This window comes from Macrobrachium rosenbergii, chromosome 40 (genome assembly GCF_040412425.1).
Source record: "Macrobrachium rosenbergii isolate ZJJX-2024 chromosome 40, ASM4041242v1, whole genome shotgun sequence".
Classification (NCBI taxonomy): Eukaryota; Metazoa; Arthropoda; class Malacostraca; order Decapoda; family Palaemonidae; genus Macrobrachium; species Macrobrachium rosenbergii.
In genome coordinates this window covers 5,080,730-5,096,699 of record NC_089780.1, presented here as the reverse complement: position 1 = coordinate 5,096,699, position 15,970 = coordinate 5,080,730, and the positions used below count along the sequence as shown (strand labels likewise).

Sequence of the window (15,970 nt, the reverse complement as noted above, 5' to 3'; positions counted from 1 at the left end):
CCATCTGAGCTTCTGGGGTCCTCACTTCACTCGTTCCTACCTAGAAGCCATGGCGCTTGCAGAAAGATGAAAGATGACGAACTAGCAAAGATGAAGCGGTTCAAGTCATCAGTAAAGGATAGAATAAAGTTGGCGAAGATTTGCGCAAGAAGCACGTGCTCATCCCACCTATGAGTTACTAACCGTCCCTTCAAAATGCTTGTTACCGCTCGTCTTTGTGCAGCTGCTGATGTCTCTGCTTTAGTGGCAATGAAATCAAAGGCAAGAAACGGCCGGAAAACAGGGGACGACAGGAGGCCAGTATTGTCATCAACAGCTCCTCGAGCAGACAATCTGCTCTAGACCATGATCTGCTCAGTTCAGTGAATCAGCTGAGCCTACTCTCATGTTGCCTCTGGTATTTTTGTTTGATCTTTTTTGTGACTAGTCGTAAGCTATCTCCCTCTCCGTTGTTCCATGTCTTAATGCCTGCCAGACATTTTTTGCAAGAGTAAGGCGGACAATGATAAAGAAAGAGTAGAGAATCAGTGACTTGAAGCATCACTATGCTTTAGTATAAGCAACTCGTTTCTGAGTAAAAAAAAATGTAATAAAAAACTAAAATTACTTCTCCGCATTGCCAGGAGCAGTTAACAGAGGATCTCAGGCACATTTATTTTCCCAATGTAAATATCTGAGATGAAGAGTTTTTCCCTTAACAGATTTTGACGAGTGTACTGAAAACCCGTGTGGCGACGGCGAAGAATGCCTGAACTCGATCGGCAGCTACTCGTGTGTCTGCAAACAAGGTTACCTCAGGACAAGCACTGGTACTTGCAGCAGTAAGTATTCAAAAAAGAAACCTTTTTCATATTATTTTTTCTATGAACCGTTCTCTCGAGTATGTAAGAATAAAAACTAGGAAGCTGTGAAGAAAATAACTGTTGTCGATGGAAACTAGCGCGCGAAGTTCATCAGTTATCCCCGACGACAGTTTCTTCCGTCGTCCTCTCTCAAACTTATGAAGGAAAGTGGGAGGAACAATTCGTTTCATAACCCCTGTATGGCATCTGCTTATTTCTGATGGCGTGACGTTCTGGTGTCTGTGTGGGTGTCTCTCTGATTTTGTATATGCTCAGGGAATATGCCAGATATTGTCCACTCAGACCACGACATGATTTTAACCCGACTGAACGCATTACAGATATAAACGAATGCAGGAATCCTCTTCTCAACGGCTGCGATCATCTTTGCGAGGATCAGACGCCGGGCTTCGCCTGCAAGTGTCACGAAGGCTTCGTCCTCAGCGAAGACACTGAGAAATGTCAGCTGGGTGAGTCAGATACGTGTGCAGACACGTTCTTTTTAATCACCCCCCCCCTCTCTCTCTCTGTTTACTTTTTTTTCCAATTATCATTTTGAAATGTTGCAATAACAAATCCGCGCAATGTAAAGAAATATAGCTGACAACAGTCGTTAGATTTTAAAATATTTTGCGTAAAATACGCCATTTACATTCACGACCTATCTTTTCATTCATGCTTAATGACGAGAGAGAGAGAGAGAGAGAGAGAGAGAGAGAGAGAGAGAGAGAGAGAGAGAGAGAGAGAGACTCCTCTGCATATCGCAATGCACTCAAATGTCTGTTTATTCACATTAACTATCAATAATAGATCAATTTGATCTCCACAAGTCGTTCGAGATATCTCAAAGCCCAAAATATCGACGTTTGCTTTTATAAAATCGGTAGGGAATCTGAGAGTGGGTCGTTCGATTCTTCAAGTTGGGGATCTTCTCTCTCTCTCTCTCTCTCTCTCTCTCTCTCTCCATAATCCGTTTTCCCTGGTTCCAGCATTTTTTTGAAAGTTTGAATTTCAAGCAAAAGGACCCTGTGGGCTTGTTCCATATGAATGGGGCTCCTCTTAATAATAATAATGATGAAATTCTATTCTTCCGTCTGTCTTGGGCACAATCCATTTTCCTCACGCCATTCTTTCATATCTTCTTCCTGAAATTCTCATATAAACTGAGGCTAGAATACTTGAGCTGTTGTAATGACTTGAAACCGCAGCTCTAAACACCCATGTAAACAAATACGAAGCTGTCGTATCGTTTGAGCATTCAGCTGTCTGAAACCTGTTAGCCTACTTTTGACTGTCTTCTGTTCCAACTTCCTTTTAAGGCTAAAATCAGCACAGCACAAAATTAGAAAGCTAGATAGATCTTTCTATCCTTGTTTTCTGTCAGGCAAATTGTTCAGGCACATTGCACCCTCGCTTGTGAACATTTCCAAGAGATAATTAATGAGACGTGACTCAGCAACAGTCAATCTTTTACAAAGAAATTAAGTTTCGAAAAAAACAGGCACATCCATTATACCGCAACACTTGTTACTTCAGTCTCGATTTCTATCGCGTTAACGGCTCTGTGTGTGTATATATGTATGTATATATATATATATATATATATATATATATATATATATATATATATATATATATATATATATATATATATATCGTCATTTCTCCGGTTTTGTCAAGTGCTTCAAAAACGTGAGATGAATGAATATCGGCAGATCTTCTTGTTTCTCTGTTTGGGGCGAAGGCAAGAAAAAGAAGTGTTGAGAGTTTCCACTGCATTCGTAATAATGATGATTTAAAAATCGGGAGATTTAAGCATTTCACGAAAAAGGAATTTCACAAACTTCGAAACAATTTGGGCAGAAGACGATTATGATGAATAAACAATAGATGAGAAAGCGAAAATTGGAATGCCAAGGAGCGATGAGCATATTAAAGGGAAAGAAGGAGGAGGAGGAGGAGGAGGAGGAGGAGGAGGAGGAGGAGGAGGAGGAAAGCCGTTGTAAATCCTGCTATGAGTCGAGTTGCCTGTAGAGAACCAAGAGATGTTGAGATAGGCGAGGTAAAAGGTCGCAGAGATAAGTGTTTGATCAGCGGCTCGTAGTATTCACCATGACTTGTAGTAATTAACTAGTCCTGACATAATTACTGTGTTTTACCTCTTTTTTTTTATACAAATGTTCAGTCGCTCGCTGACCAGTTCCATGCTCGATTCTGCCTACCAGGGTTTTCTTTTAAACATTTCGGATACTCTTAATGATGAGCGTGTTTCTGTTCTCATTCAAGTAATTCAGTCTTGCCTCTGCCACTTGCTTCAACCCTTGTCAAATGTGTCTCTCAGAAGACTCCTCTACATCGTGCGAGTGCAGCGACCCCACCAGAAGTATTTGCTACCGACCGTCAGGAGGCGAGCCACAGTGTCATCCGAAGCCGGGGTTCAAACTCCTCAACGGATCTTATGAGGGTGAGTTTTTTTGCAAAGTTGCTTCTGGTGAGTTTTATCAAACAGCGATTTGAGCAAGGGACGGATTTCTGATCAGCTGGGAAATAAGACATAATGGTAACACTGTTTAACGTATTACTCTGGACAAAACTCCGCCATTCGTGCTCCTAATAATGGCCTTAACCTTAACTAATAGGCCTACTTCACTTGATTTTTGCCTCAGTTTCTAGGTAATGGTGACGTCTCAGAAATTTGCTGCATTAATAATAATAATAATAATTAGGTCTTTCTCCTATAGATCGAGAACGGCATATGCTGTATATCAGGTCCACAATAATATTCAATGGTGAATTCTTGTTGATTGTATAAAAAAGTTACAAAAGCTTTCGAACCCTGTCCTGGGTTCATCTTCAGTCTAACTTCACCTTCGGTCTAGACTGAAGATGAACCCAGAACAGGGTTCGAAAGCTTTTGTAACTTCTTTTACAAAATCAACAAGAATTCACCATTGAATATTATTGTGGACCTGGTATACAATAATAATAATAATAATAATAATAATAATAATAATAATAATAATAATAATAATGTTATTGTTGTTGCTTTATAAAGCACAAAAACAATAGCACCTTTTACTGCCCCACCAGCGTTTAGTAAAAGAAAGAAGCCTTACTGTGATAGAAAAAGTTAAGCGAGAATGACTGTGCGGGAAGAGTTGGCCACTGCTTGGAACTGGTTGTCAGAGAACGCCAGATGCCGTCGCCCATCGCTGGGCTGACGGAGGAGGGCTGGCAGCCTCATCCCCAAAATCAATGGTTGAAGAAACGAAACGATTTGGGAATTCACTTCCTCAAAGGGAAAGGCTTCTCTTTTATACAGTGAATTAAAAGAAGGCCCTGTGATGGCAGAGGCCTTTTGGCTGTAAAATGGATAATAAAACAAAACAGGATTTTCTCTTGGCCGATCGTCACCTGAAAATGTGGCGTGACACTAGTTGATGTGAGTGGTTTTTGAATTATACCACGATCTTTTGCTTCTGTCTTAGACGACGACCTGCGTGACGTCAGGGCTTCCTTGTGCCTGCTGTCTAGTCCGCCTTCTCTGCTCTGCTCTGCTCCCTTCCCTTCCTTATCGAATATACACTACATATATATATATATATATATATATATATATATATAATATATATTATATATATATATATTTGTGTGAGTATGCTCTTATTCTCTACAATTCTTGTTCAGGCTTGCATTGCAGGCAATCTGGAAATATCTTGAATACACAGATTACGTAAACCTATACGAAAGTCGTAGCCTACTAACGTGTTCTAAGCAAAACTAAAATCAAATAATACTTCACTAACTCTTTATCGATAAACTAAACTTGTGCATGGAATTAGCATATACTATATCACTCACTGGAACACAGGAAAAAAGATATCTTTTTCGATAGTGGAAAACAAAACGGTGCTAAAGGGGACTAGAAAAGAAAAAATGCCACTCATAAACTATGCCTTGAAAATATAGATACAAGAACATAGGCGCCTTTACGACTTCCCATCCATCCTTCTATTTGCCTGCACGTGATCTTCTCTTCCGTTTCACAACTGCACCTAAAATAATTACCCTTGAGGGTGGCCAAGATGAAAGTGAGGGAGAACAAAGACGAGTAACTGAAAAAGCGGCGAGGTGCGTAGAATCAAAAGTTGTTACACAGGGAAGTAAACGCACACAGAGAAAAGTCGATGAGCAAACGGGCCTCAGGGCAAACGATTTCAATGAAGAGATGCTGTCTGACGTGAATGTCGTCTATGTTCAGCTGAGCGAGTGGGCCTATTCTGAAGAACTGCTGAGTGTGAGCCGAACGAGAAAAGCGAAGCTGAGTGATTGAAGGGTGGAAAGGGCTAAAGTGCGGCTGTGAAGTTTGTGGAAGTGACGTGAGTGATGCTGAGTGGGTTGATCTGGGTCTGCAAGGCGTCTCTGGATCAAGAGAGGGTTCGAGGGCAGGGGTGAGAGGAATAGGCTAATGATTTCGTTGTATAAATGAACTGAAGAGATGACACAAGGACTGCCAGGGGAAGACCAGAGTGAGTTTAGACATGGAAGAGGGTGGGAATGGATCAAGCGGTTGTTATGAAACAGTCGTTTTGGATGTTTGAAAGCCGATGGGAAAATCTGTATGTAGCAAACATGTAGCTTATGATAGAATCGATAGGGGCACTGACGGGGGGCGTCCAGAACATACGGTATAGCAAATAGGTTACTGAGAGTCGCCACACAATGATGTTTGTTAGGTAAGATTCGTTAGGAACAGTGGCAAATGGCTTTGTAGTGGTGTGCTTAAAACGCGAGGTAAAATTAATTCACAACATTCAGAAACGACGTAGCCCAGGAGGTACCATTAACTTCCGGCTAAACGTACGAATTCTATTAGTAGTCAGGACTATCCCTTGGACGGCTTCTATCTTGAAGAAAACACCAAAACGTTTATATTGAACTAAAAGCACCACATTCTTCTTTCCGCCTATTTGAGATGGCTGGGGACGTGAGACTTGCCTCGCCTTGCTCTCCTGATCTAGTCTGCTTTGCCAATCACCTACACGATCGCCTCCAGCTCTCGAAAGTTCTGGCATACGCATTCATACAGATACCCTCAGAGGGTAGACACATATAGTCTTGGTCAACCCTTTGACCTAGAAATCCCTCATATATACATATGTAAAACTTATAAGAATAATATTGACATTCTTTTTAAGCACAAGTAAAATATACCAAAATTTCACCAACGTCTTATTAAATAATCAAATTCTCAAAAAAAAAAAATAAGAACTGGCGTATTTAACTGAGATTCCAGAACATGACAGGATATTAGATATTTAATCTATTCTCGACGCTGCAACACAGAAATGGTAACAGGGGGAACTACGCAAAGGAGGTGGACAATAGAACTGAAACCAAGCATTCTCCACTTTAACTTTATCATTCATACTTTGACAAGAGTGATTAAAAGATTTTATTAGGAAAGTGAAGCATGTGTAAGAATACGTAGGAGGGTGAGTGACTAGTTTAGGGTAAACGTGGATCTGAAATTGGGATGTGTTATGTTTGCGTAGGAGTGATAATGTGAGAAGTCAAAGAAAGGTCAGTAAATGTGGGTGCAAGGTAATGAAATAAGGAAAATGGGCTGGGAATGGACTGTGGAGTGACTGATGTTTGAGGTGATGCAGTGAGTGCTGACTGGGGATGGCGAAGAGAAACTTCAGAAATTTGTCAATGTTTACAAATGTTTGCAAAGGAGAGAGTTGAGATTGAATGTGTGCAAGAGTGAGGTTATGGTGGTCAATAGAAAGCAAAAAAGTGTAAAGGTGTAGCAAGAAATCTTAATCTGGATGGTAAAAGGATGGCAGAGGCAGATTCGTATAATTTTTGGGAGTACACATAATGGATTAGGGAAGTGAGTCACAGAGTAAGTGAAGCAAGAATTTCGAGCCTGCGCAAAAGAGCCCAGAGTTTCTGTGGCGGGAAAAAGGCTGAAATGTGTGAAAGGTGTGAATACTGAATGCAAATGAAAGAAAAGTTTGAAGCTGTTTAGCTGGACTCTTTGCTGCCAAGTGAGGCATAAGAGGGACTGACAGGTGAGAAGCGTGGAGATACTGAGAGGAGGGACAGGAGACACCACGGGTCAGGGGATCAGTATTCTGAGAAGGATTAATCACTGTTTAAATAAATCAAATAATTAAAAAATGTTAAAAGGAATGAAAAGGGGAAAACTTAGAACGGGTTGGGTGCATGGTGCGAGAAGAGCGCTGCACAAGATGAGTTTAATTGTGAGAGGAGGAGTGCTGCACAAGATCAGTTTAATTGTGAGAGGAGTGCTGCACAAGATGGGTTTAATTGTGAGTGGAGTGCTGCACAAGATGGGTTTAATTGTGAGAGGAATGCTACACAAGATGGGTTTAATTGTGAGCAGAGTGCTGCACAAGATGGGTTTAATTGTGAGAGGAATGCTGCACAAGATGAGTTTAATTGTGAGCGGAGTGCTGCACAAGATGGGTTTAATTGTGAGAGGAATGCTGCACAAGATGGGTTTAATTGTGAGAGGAATGCTGCACAAGATGGGTTTAATTGTGAGAGGAATGCTGCACAAGATGGGTTTAATTGTGAGCGGAGTGCTGCACAAGATGGGTTTAATTGTGAGAGGAATGCTGCACAAGATGGGTTTAATTGTGAGAGGAATGCTGCACAAGATGGGTTTAATTGTGAGCGGAGTGCTGCACAAGATGGGTTTAATTGTGAGAGGAATGCTGCACAAGATGGGTTTAATTGTGAGAGGAATGCTGCACAAGATGGGTTTAATTGTGAGAGGAATGCTGCACAAGATGGGTTTAATTGTGAGAGGAATGCTGCACAAGATGGGTTTAATTGTGAGCGGAGTGCTGCACAAGATGGGTTTAATTGTGAGCGGAGTGCTGCACAAGATGGGTTTAATTGTGAGCGGAGTGCTGCACAAGATGGGTTTAACTGTGAGCGGAGTGCTGCACAAGATGGGTTTAATTGTGAGCGGAGTGCTGCACAAGATGGGTTTAATTGTGAGCGGAGTGCTGCACAAGATGGGTTTAATTGTGAGCGGAGTGCTGCACAAGATGGGTTTAATTGTGAGCGGAGTGCTGCACAAGATGGGTTTAATTGTGAGCGGAGTGCTGCACAAGATGGGTTTAATTGTGAGCGGAGTGCTGCAAAGAGGGGTTGATTGCCGAGGAGTGAGAGAATGCACACAAGATGGGGATGATTGGTGCAAAATCAGTAGCGTGTCTGATGCCCTGCTGATGAGCCTTCTGTGAAAGTGCATGAAGTGGTTAATGAGGAGGTTTACCACACTCGGAGTTCATTCACAATTCAGTAGTGAAAGTATGCATGTGGCAATAACTGATGTGTGTTTTTTATCTGGAGCAACGCCTTTAAGAAGAAATGGCTTAATGTAGAAAAAAATTACATACATATTTATATATATGTACAGTATATGTGTGTATATATACTGTGTGCACTAGAATACCACCTGTTCATAAATTTAAATTCTCGTAGATTAGATTTTTCAAGAAGTGGTTTCAGTGCCGCCTAATCTTTGACAGATGAAGCGGAATGCGCGCGCGATGCCGAGGAATGGTGCGGCGCGCACGGGGAATGCGTTGAGGGAGAAGGCAGCTCGCACTGTCGGTGCAGGCAAGGCTTCCTCAGCAACGCCTCCAATGCAGCAGAATGCCTTGGTGAGTAGAGCTTCTCCTTGGGCACAGCTTGAAGCTTCGTGGGATCTGTGTGAGTGGGAAGACATTTCCTTACTCGTGGCTAAGGGAGAATTGCTCGTGAAAGATCACTGGCCTTATTTAAACCGATTGCTGCCGTCAGGTGCACAAGTGTTTCTGTTGAGGTCATGACCTAAAAATTGCTCGATAGTTACTTGCAAAACTCTCTCTCTCATAGAAGTGTGACGCTTTATATTTTGATTATGAAAAGAACAGTATTTTCTAACTTTTTTCCATTTAATCTCATCATATTATATCCCCTATTTCAAACGTTGCAAAATACAAAGCTGTAACATTTATATATATATATATATATATATATATATATATATATATATATATATATATATATATATATATATATATATATATATATATATATATATATATATATCTGTGTGTGTGTGTGTGTGTGCGTCATATATATAACCTGAGTGAGAGAGTGATAGGGAGAAAGGCAGTATGTGTGTTTGCGCGAGTATGATTCTACATTTTTTGCACAAAAGCTCCAATATCTAGTCGTTTGATTGATATGTAGAAACACTGAACTGGTACTCTTATTCTTTATCTGAAAGATTGTTCCCTGTGAGTAATGTCCGGAGCCGTCATCCTCTTCTCAGAAACGGAAGACTGGACTGACTCTGCAGCCATTGCTGAGACCAGACATACAGTACAATACGATTTAACACAATAATCTGCTGGTCGAGGGATCTGAACTGATTTTAGTTTATTCTATTCCTTTGTACTGAACTCCAAGTTAACTTCCAAACTTCTGGAATTTGAATAAAAGATACAAAGAAAGGAAATACCGGCGGGGATGATCGCGCAAAGACCCAGAGATGGAGGTTAGCCGAGTCGTTGACACCTGGTCCTGAGCAGCACAACGATGCAGGCCAAGGTTTTGCTGGTGGCGCCACAAGGGACCCCTCGTCGCACATGATCTACACTCGAGCGTCCCCATAAAGCCGTCGATGTGCACATCAGATAACGGGCAGAGAGAGAGAGAGAGCGAGAGAGAGAGAGAGAGAGAGTGATGAGGATAATACAGTAGATGATGAATACCTAATGCTCTTATGGTGTTTGTGGAAGTGGCATCTTCATGACGTTCTATATAACAGAAAATTACAAAATCAAGAAACAAGGGAAAGGGAAGTTTACTGTATATGTGAAGGAAAAAAGTAACATGCGGGATGGGGGTCTATGAGGGCGGTACTGATGTCTAGAAATAGATGAAATGCACGTAAGGTAATCAGAGAGAGAGAGAGAGAGAGAGAGAGAGAGAGAGAGAGAGAGAGAGAGAGAGAGAGAGAGAGAGAGTTTATATTGAAAATCTCAAGAAATATTTATTTCTCATTTAAGAAAGTCCTCAAAGTAAAGAGCGCCAATTATGCCAGAAGCCAAAATCTCGAGTAGCCAGGTAATCAGTCGGTGCGGTGAGGAGAAGAGACTGCAACGGTGGCCGTTCCCAATTTTTAAATTTCGTCTCATTTCAGCCGTTGAGTGTCCAGTCGGGACTGTTCTCTCCGGGTCCTCCTGCGTAGGTGAGTTAACTGATTTGAAGATGAAAAAAGGCTTAATTAACAACATCTCACACGAAACAAAGACGATTCAGAATCCTGGGTTTTCTAGTTGAGTCACGAAGTCATGGTTGAATTAATTGCTCCCAGCTGTTAATTCCATCATTTCCTAAAGCGATAATCTCCGAAACCTCAATAAAAGAAATTGATCATTGTAGTTTGCCTTTGCAGAACGTTTCAGGGCAGTGAGACTAAATATTCTGAAATTTTAATTTCGAGAAAGAGTTTTGGTTCAGTGAACTAGAGGGTAGACTCTATCATTATATTACCCTATATGGTAGACTCTATCATTATGTTATCTTAGACTGATTGCATGAATTTCAGAGTCCTGAAATAGAAGCGTTTAAATATATGTTGATGTCCACTTTACATATACAAATACACTGTATAATGTAGATGTGTGGGTATGTAAGCACCTGTGTTTACTTCCATTAACCTCCTCATTTCCTACTGCAGACCCTTGCACTCTCGTCAAGTGCCTGTACCCGCTGCGCTGTGTGGCGACGGAGGAGGGGCGAGGGGAGTGCGTTTGCGGGATCCTTTGCCAGGGACTGATGAATCCTGAAGGAATCGCTTCCAGTGTTTACGACGGGACGCTGATAGCGATGATGCCCTCGGCACCAGAAAGCGTCATTGCTTCGAAGGTCACCAGGACGGTAACTGTCCCGCTCTCTTGGTTGGTTATTGAGTGTTTGACTTCAGCTCAGTGAGTGAGTTGTCTCCTTTCTAGTTTCACGACGAACTTGGAGAAACTGAGTTAGTAAATCGTCTTGTCCTTGCGTTTTTAAACATTTATGTTTCATCTTATCTTATTTTTAGTCTATTTATATTCGTCACATGATGCACCTCTTATAAACATTCGGATTATCGCTATGTCCATAATCAGATCTTTGATTATTCACTTAAGGAATTATTTAGAAGACCTCGTGTAGTGCAATGGAGAGACCAAACAGCTGCAACAGGTGCAACCCAAACCTCGTCCTGTGAGGCAGGTTCACTGAGACTTGCAGAGGTGACGGATCTTGGTCAGATTAACACTTGCGAACTTTTTGTAAGAACAATATAACCCACCGTTTGGCGACCGCCTGTTTTTTCTTTGACACATAAATTTAGTATTTCAGATTTCATAAATTCGTGGCTTTTGAAGACGGTTCTCCATCCAAAGGTAGTGCGCAAAGTCTGCTGAGTCCAGAAAATTGTTGGTGGAACCGTTACCTGAAGCTTCTGGGCTGCTTATGCCTAATATGATTAAAATATGAAATACGTATACAAATACATTTTATCTGCCATAACCCCAGATATTAGTAATAGTAATAGATGGGTCTGGTTTTTGAAACGGCTCCCTTGTTCGTTCTATTCCTCCTTTGTTTGAGTTTGTTCAAGTTTATTTTCCCTTTTTTATAAATTCCTTATTTTCGATTTCTTTCCTCCGATAGATCTGCAAATAAGATTATGTTAGCTGCCAATTCCTCTCTATTTTCTGGCTGCTGCACGAATCTGTATCTATTCCTAATGTCATTATATGCTGGGCAGTCAAGTAAGAAATGTGTAAGTTTTCAGTTTTTTCTTCACAGCACAAACATTTTGTATCTTCCCCTTTTAACCTATTCCGATCATTTAATTCTAGTGTGCCTAATCTAGCCCTACTGATCAGCATTGTTTTTTTTTTTTCAGTGTTATCATACCTGGTTTTTTCTCCCATGTTTTCCTTGAATTTTCTATAAATTTTTAAGATTGTCTTGTCATTCATTTGTCTTAGCCAGGCTTTTTTTGTCCTAGTCATTTGTCATTTCTTTTAACTGCTTACTCTTAACTGATTCAATTTTACTTAATTTTGTGTTTAATTCTTTCAGAGATTCTTTCATTTGCAGACTTCAGGGAGTTTTCTTATTTTCATGTTGGTTTATGGAGCCTATTTCCACAACTCTCAAACGTGTGCTGCAAATATATTAGCTTATTCTTCATATCCGTTGAGTGATAGGAGGAGGCCCCTATTGCAGGTCTTAATCCACAACTTGCTGTGTACCTTGGTGCCTTCAGAAATGTCCTGTCCACTTGGTTATCCATTTTTTTTTCCAGTTCATTTATATCTTTCTTGTAGAGTTTCATTACTTCCATGTCATACACGAAGGATGGCATCGCTAATCCCTTCCAGTACAACTTCCCTATCTTCACACTGCTACAGCTTTTACCAATGACTGCATCAGCCATGGTTGCCAAAACTTCTTGTGGAAGTGGTTATCAGGAATTACGGTTAGAACGGCTCCTCTCTTGAAGCGAAATGCATTCTTCTTCTATCTGCGCGTGGTGAATGGGGATTTGAGACTTGCCTTGATTCGTCTTGTCTAGCCTTTTATCTTGCCTTCTCTTTGGCAACCACAAGCTGCTTTCATGTGACCGTTCGCCTTCAGGCCTCGAAAATTCTGGCAGACAAACCCACACAGGGTGGACATTACTTAAACCTCGGCCAATCGCCCTGGAAACATCTCAAACCAAAATTTCACAAACATCACACTAAATGGTTAGAATCTAAAATATAAGTGTCTGTATGAAATTAACAACCAAAGTTCTAGAACATTACAGTGACTCTCGAAATTGTAACGTGGAAGTGGTACTAGGGCAACTACACGAAAAATACTCTCCATCACATCATTCAGACTTTGACGCATCTCTTGCCGTATGTCCGCAGTTAAGCGCCTACTTTGGCAAAGGCAACGTGGAGGTGACTGGAGTTCAGCTGCAGTCGAAGAGAAAACCTCGTTCTACCGACACACCGGTAGATACCTTGGTGGAGTTTTCTGTGACAACCGATCTACCAAACAGAAGCCACGAACTGACTGACGTCATCAAAAAGCAGTGCCTTCTTAATGTTGACCTACCTGATGGCACTTGTGTTCTTCCTGGACAGATCGTCGTCAGTGAAAACTCAATTATAGTGGAAGTTAAAGGTAATGCAAATAAGGAACTGACACAGATAGACAGATGCTGATTTTCCAAAGATAGATGGATGAATGAATTTTAAAAATACGTAGATCTGGCGTTTGTCCACTGAATTCTAGGCGTTACTTTGCTCGTAAGTTTCTGTATGCAAGCTGGGATGATGGTGACACACGAATGCTAGAGAAGAACGGGAGGATTTTAGGCGGCTAAGAGTAGTTGTTCTGATCAGGTTCCCTTCTTCGGCTGGTTTTGAGTCATATTTTTCTTGTCAGTTTTCTTTAATCAGTTATCATGAAATAAATGTTTACCCTGGATAAATAGTTGGCTGTAAAAATGAGACATCGCCTCTTTTCAGATCCTTGTAAAGACAGTCCTTGCCCAAGCACTTTATTTGACTGCATTCCGAGAAGAGACGTGTCTGGCAGACACCTCTGCAGCTGCAAGAGCGGCTACGTCAAGGTCGCGATGCGAGGGATGCTCGCCTTCTGCGAAGGTAATCTTTCTATGGTCGCCCTTAGGCGATTAGGAAGTTGGTTTTGTGATTCACTGGTTTTAAGTCGACAGCAACTTTTATTCTCCCCAACTTATTTGCTCTGATAATCTTGATGAAATTAACATTATTTGATATAATCCGGAATTTTGTAGTTTCAAAATATATGAAACATTTTGTCGTTGATGGGTAGCCTATATTACACACAAACGATCTCCCTTTCTCTCTCTCTCTCTCATATATATATATATATATATATATATATATATATATATATATATATATATATATATATATAATCCATAAAAAGGCCAAAAGGTGGGAAGTTAATGCTATATATTTCGGAGATAACTGTCTCCCTCAACAGGCAGGTAATGAATGAAATAAGAGTTACAGAAAAGCACTATTTATGCCAAGAGTTCCAGAGGTCAGCGGTTACGTCAATCCAGTTAACTGCTCCTCCTTCATCGTCTTAATCGCTGGCTGGAGATAGATTTTATCTATACTGCCTAAGTCCAAGCTCCTTTTGAGAGGTTCATCATATTTCTCTGTTTAATCAATGCTGATTCTACCATCTGGCTTTTGAACCGACAATTGCTGCTATAAATTATACATGGCAAATTCCAGTTTATTATGTGATTATGGTTATTTATGTGGTTAAAAAGACAGCGAGGTCTCTTGGCCATACCTTACTGAACATTTATGTTGTATTAATCTCTGAGGGAATAATTTACCTGTAAAACCAATGTAGAGTTGGTCACAGTCGAGGCAAGGTATTCCATATACTCCTGTGTCTTTGGGGAATGGCTTTTGTTGGGTATTAATCAGGGATTTGGCTGAGGTATTTGGATAGGTAAAAGCAAAAGGGTTAGAGTTTCCAAATGTCTGTGTCAACGTCTTAATCCTGTCCAGGTGTGGGATTTTCATTTTGTTGTTGGGCGTCTCTCTAGTCTTCTTTTGAGGGGGACGGCAGAAGATCATGTTTGCTTTATGGGTCACTTACTCAGTTATATGGTCAGGGTACTTTAAAGATGACAGCTGCTTACAGATTAGTTCAATTTCCTTTTCCAGGAAATCCGGGGAGCAAATCCATAAGGCTCTTAAGAATAAATTGCTTGCAACGCCAATCTTGATAGAAAAGTCATATATAACTAAAATAGTGAATGTACGAAAGTGAAAATGTTGGTTTTAAGCTTAGATGTAGCTTCCCTATTCACAAAAGTACCAGTAGAGGACATTATACAGTGTTTGAGAGAAAAATTAGGCCCCTGTTCAGATCTTCCCACTAGTCCTAGATAAAATAATAGAGTTAGTTGAATTATGCGTATCAAACAACGTTTTTTCCTTCGGGGAGCCATTCTATAAACAAAAATCCGGGTGCAGCACTGACAGCCCTTTAAGTCCTGTTTCAGCCAATATACTTGAACACATGGAAGGCACCAGGAGAGGATGGTTTATTCCTAGAAATGTTTAAAGTGGAGGAGGATAGATTAGTATTTGTCTTGAAGATATCATTTAGTGAAATATGGGTGACAGGGATGATACCATTAGGTTGGAAAATGGTGTGATCATTAAAGTTCCAAAGGCAGGAAATTTGAGTAGGTGTGGTAGTTGGAGGGGAATCACTTTGTCACCTGTAGCCTTGAAAATTTTCAGTAGAGTATTGGTAAATAGGCTGGAGCTAGTGGTTGATGGTACTCTGAGGGATGAGCAGGCCAGTTTTAGAAAGGGGCTGGGTTGCACTGATCAGATCTTCACAGTTAGGCATTTAATGCATCAAACTACTTAAATGAAAACTCTGTTAAGTTTTTGTTTTGTCGATACTGAAAATGCCTTTGATAGTATTTCGAGACGGACTATGGGAAAAATTATGAGGCCTTATGGAATACCGGAAAAGCTTATGAGGGTTATTATAAAGATGCATGAGGACACGTCATGTAAAGTGATGGTTGATGGGTGCTTGAGTGATCAATTCAAAGTTGTGTCGTGTGTGATTCAGGGTGGTACTCTGTCTCCTCTGTTGTTGGTATTGGTTGTAGATTGCGTTATAAGAAGGGTTAAAAGAGAAACCGATGCAGTTGTACTCTGGGGAGAAAATGGGAAGCTTCTTGACATAGGATATGCTGATGATACAGTGTTGATCTGCGAGGGACCAGAAAAGATGCAGTGTTTTGGATTGTCTAGTGAGTGAAGGTCAAAAGGTTGGTTTGATTATTAACAGTGGAAAAACTGAAATCATGAATATGAATATTGAAAATGCATGGATTGTCTAATTGATAGCTTGGTTGTAAAGCAAGTGGATAAGTTTAAATATTTAGGTACTTATTTAGGTAAGGATGTCCTCTGAGCAAAGAATTTATGGAAAGATTAAAAAAGGCT

At 40.6% G+C, this 15,970-nt stretch overlaps 2 protein-coding genes across 3 annotated transcripts in view; one reads left to right on the top strand and one right to left on the bottom strand.

Annotated features, from left to right (window-relative positions):
* Window positions 1–15,970, bottom strand: part of LOC136826054 (putative peptidyl-prolyl cis-trans isomerase dodo) — a 145,402-nt gene that overhangs the window by 93,636 nt on the left and 35,796 nt on the right. The window lies entirely within an intron of this gene.
* The window catches only part of LOC136826053 (fibrillin-3-like), a 76,429-nt gene that overhangs the window by 41,589 nt on the left and 18,870 nt on the right, over window positions 1–15,970 (top strand). The window contains exons 6-13 of one of the 2 annotated variants that reach the window (XM_067082948.1): window positions 702–821; window positions 1,184–1,312; window positions 3,187–3,306; window positions 8,414–8,548; window positions 10,078–10,125; window positions 10,618–10,817; window positions 12,851–13,109; window positions 13,457–13,594. In XM_067082948.1, the coding sequence (XP_066939049.1) occupies window positions 702–821; window positions 1,184–1,312; window positions 3,187–3,306; window positions 8,414–8,548; window positions 10,078–10,125; window positions 10,618–10,817; window positions 12,851–13,109; window positions 13,457–13,594 (1,149 nt within the window). Of the gene's footprint in view, window positions 1–701; window positions 822–1,183; window positions 1,313–3,183; window positions 3,307–8,413; window positions 8,549–10,077; window positions 10,126–10,617; window positions 10,818–12,850; window positions 13,110–13,456; window positions 13,595–15,970 lie in introns of both variants that reach the window. The other variant, XM_067082947.1, reaches the window with a different exon arrangement.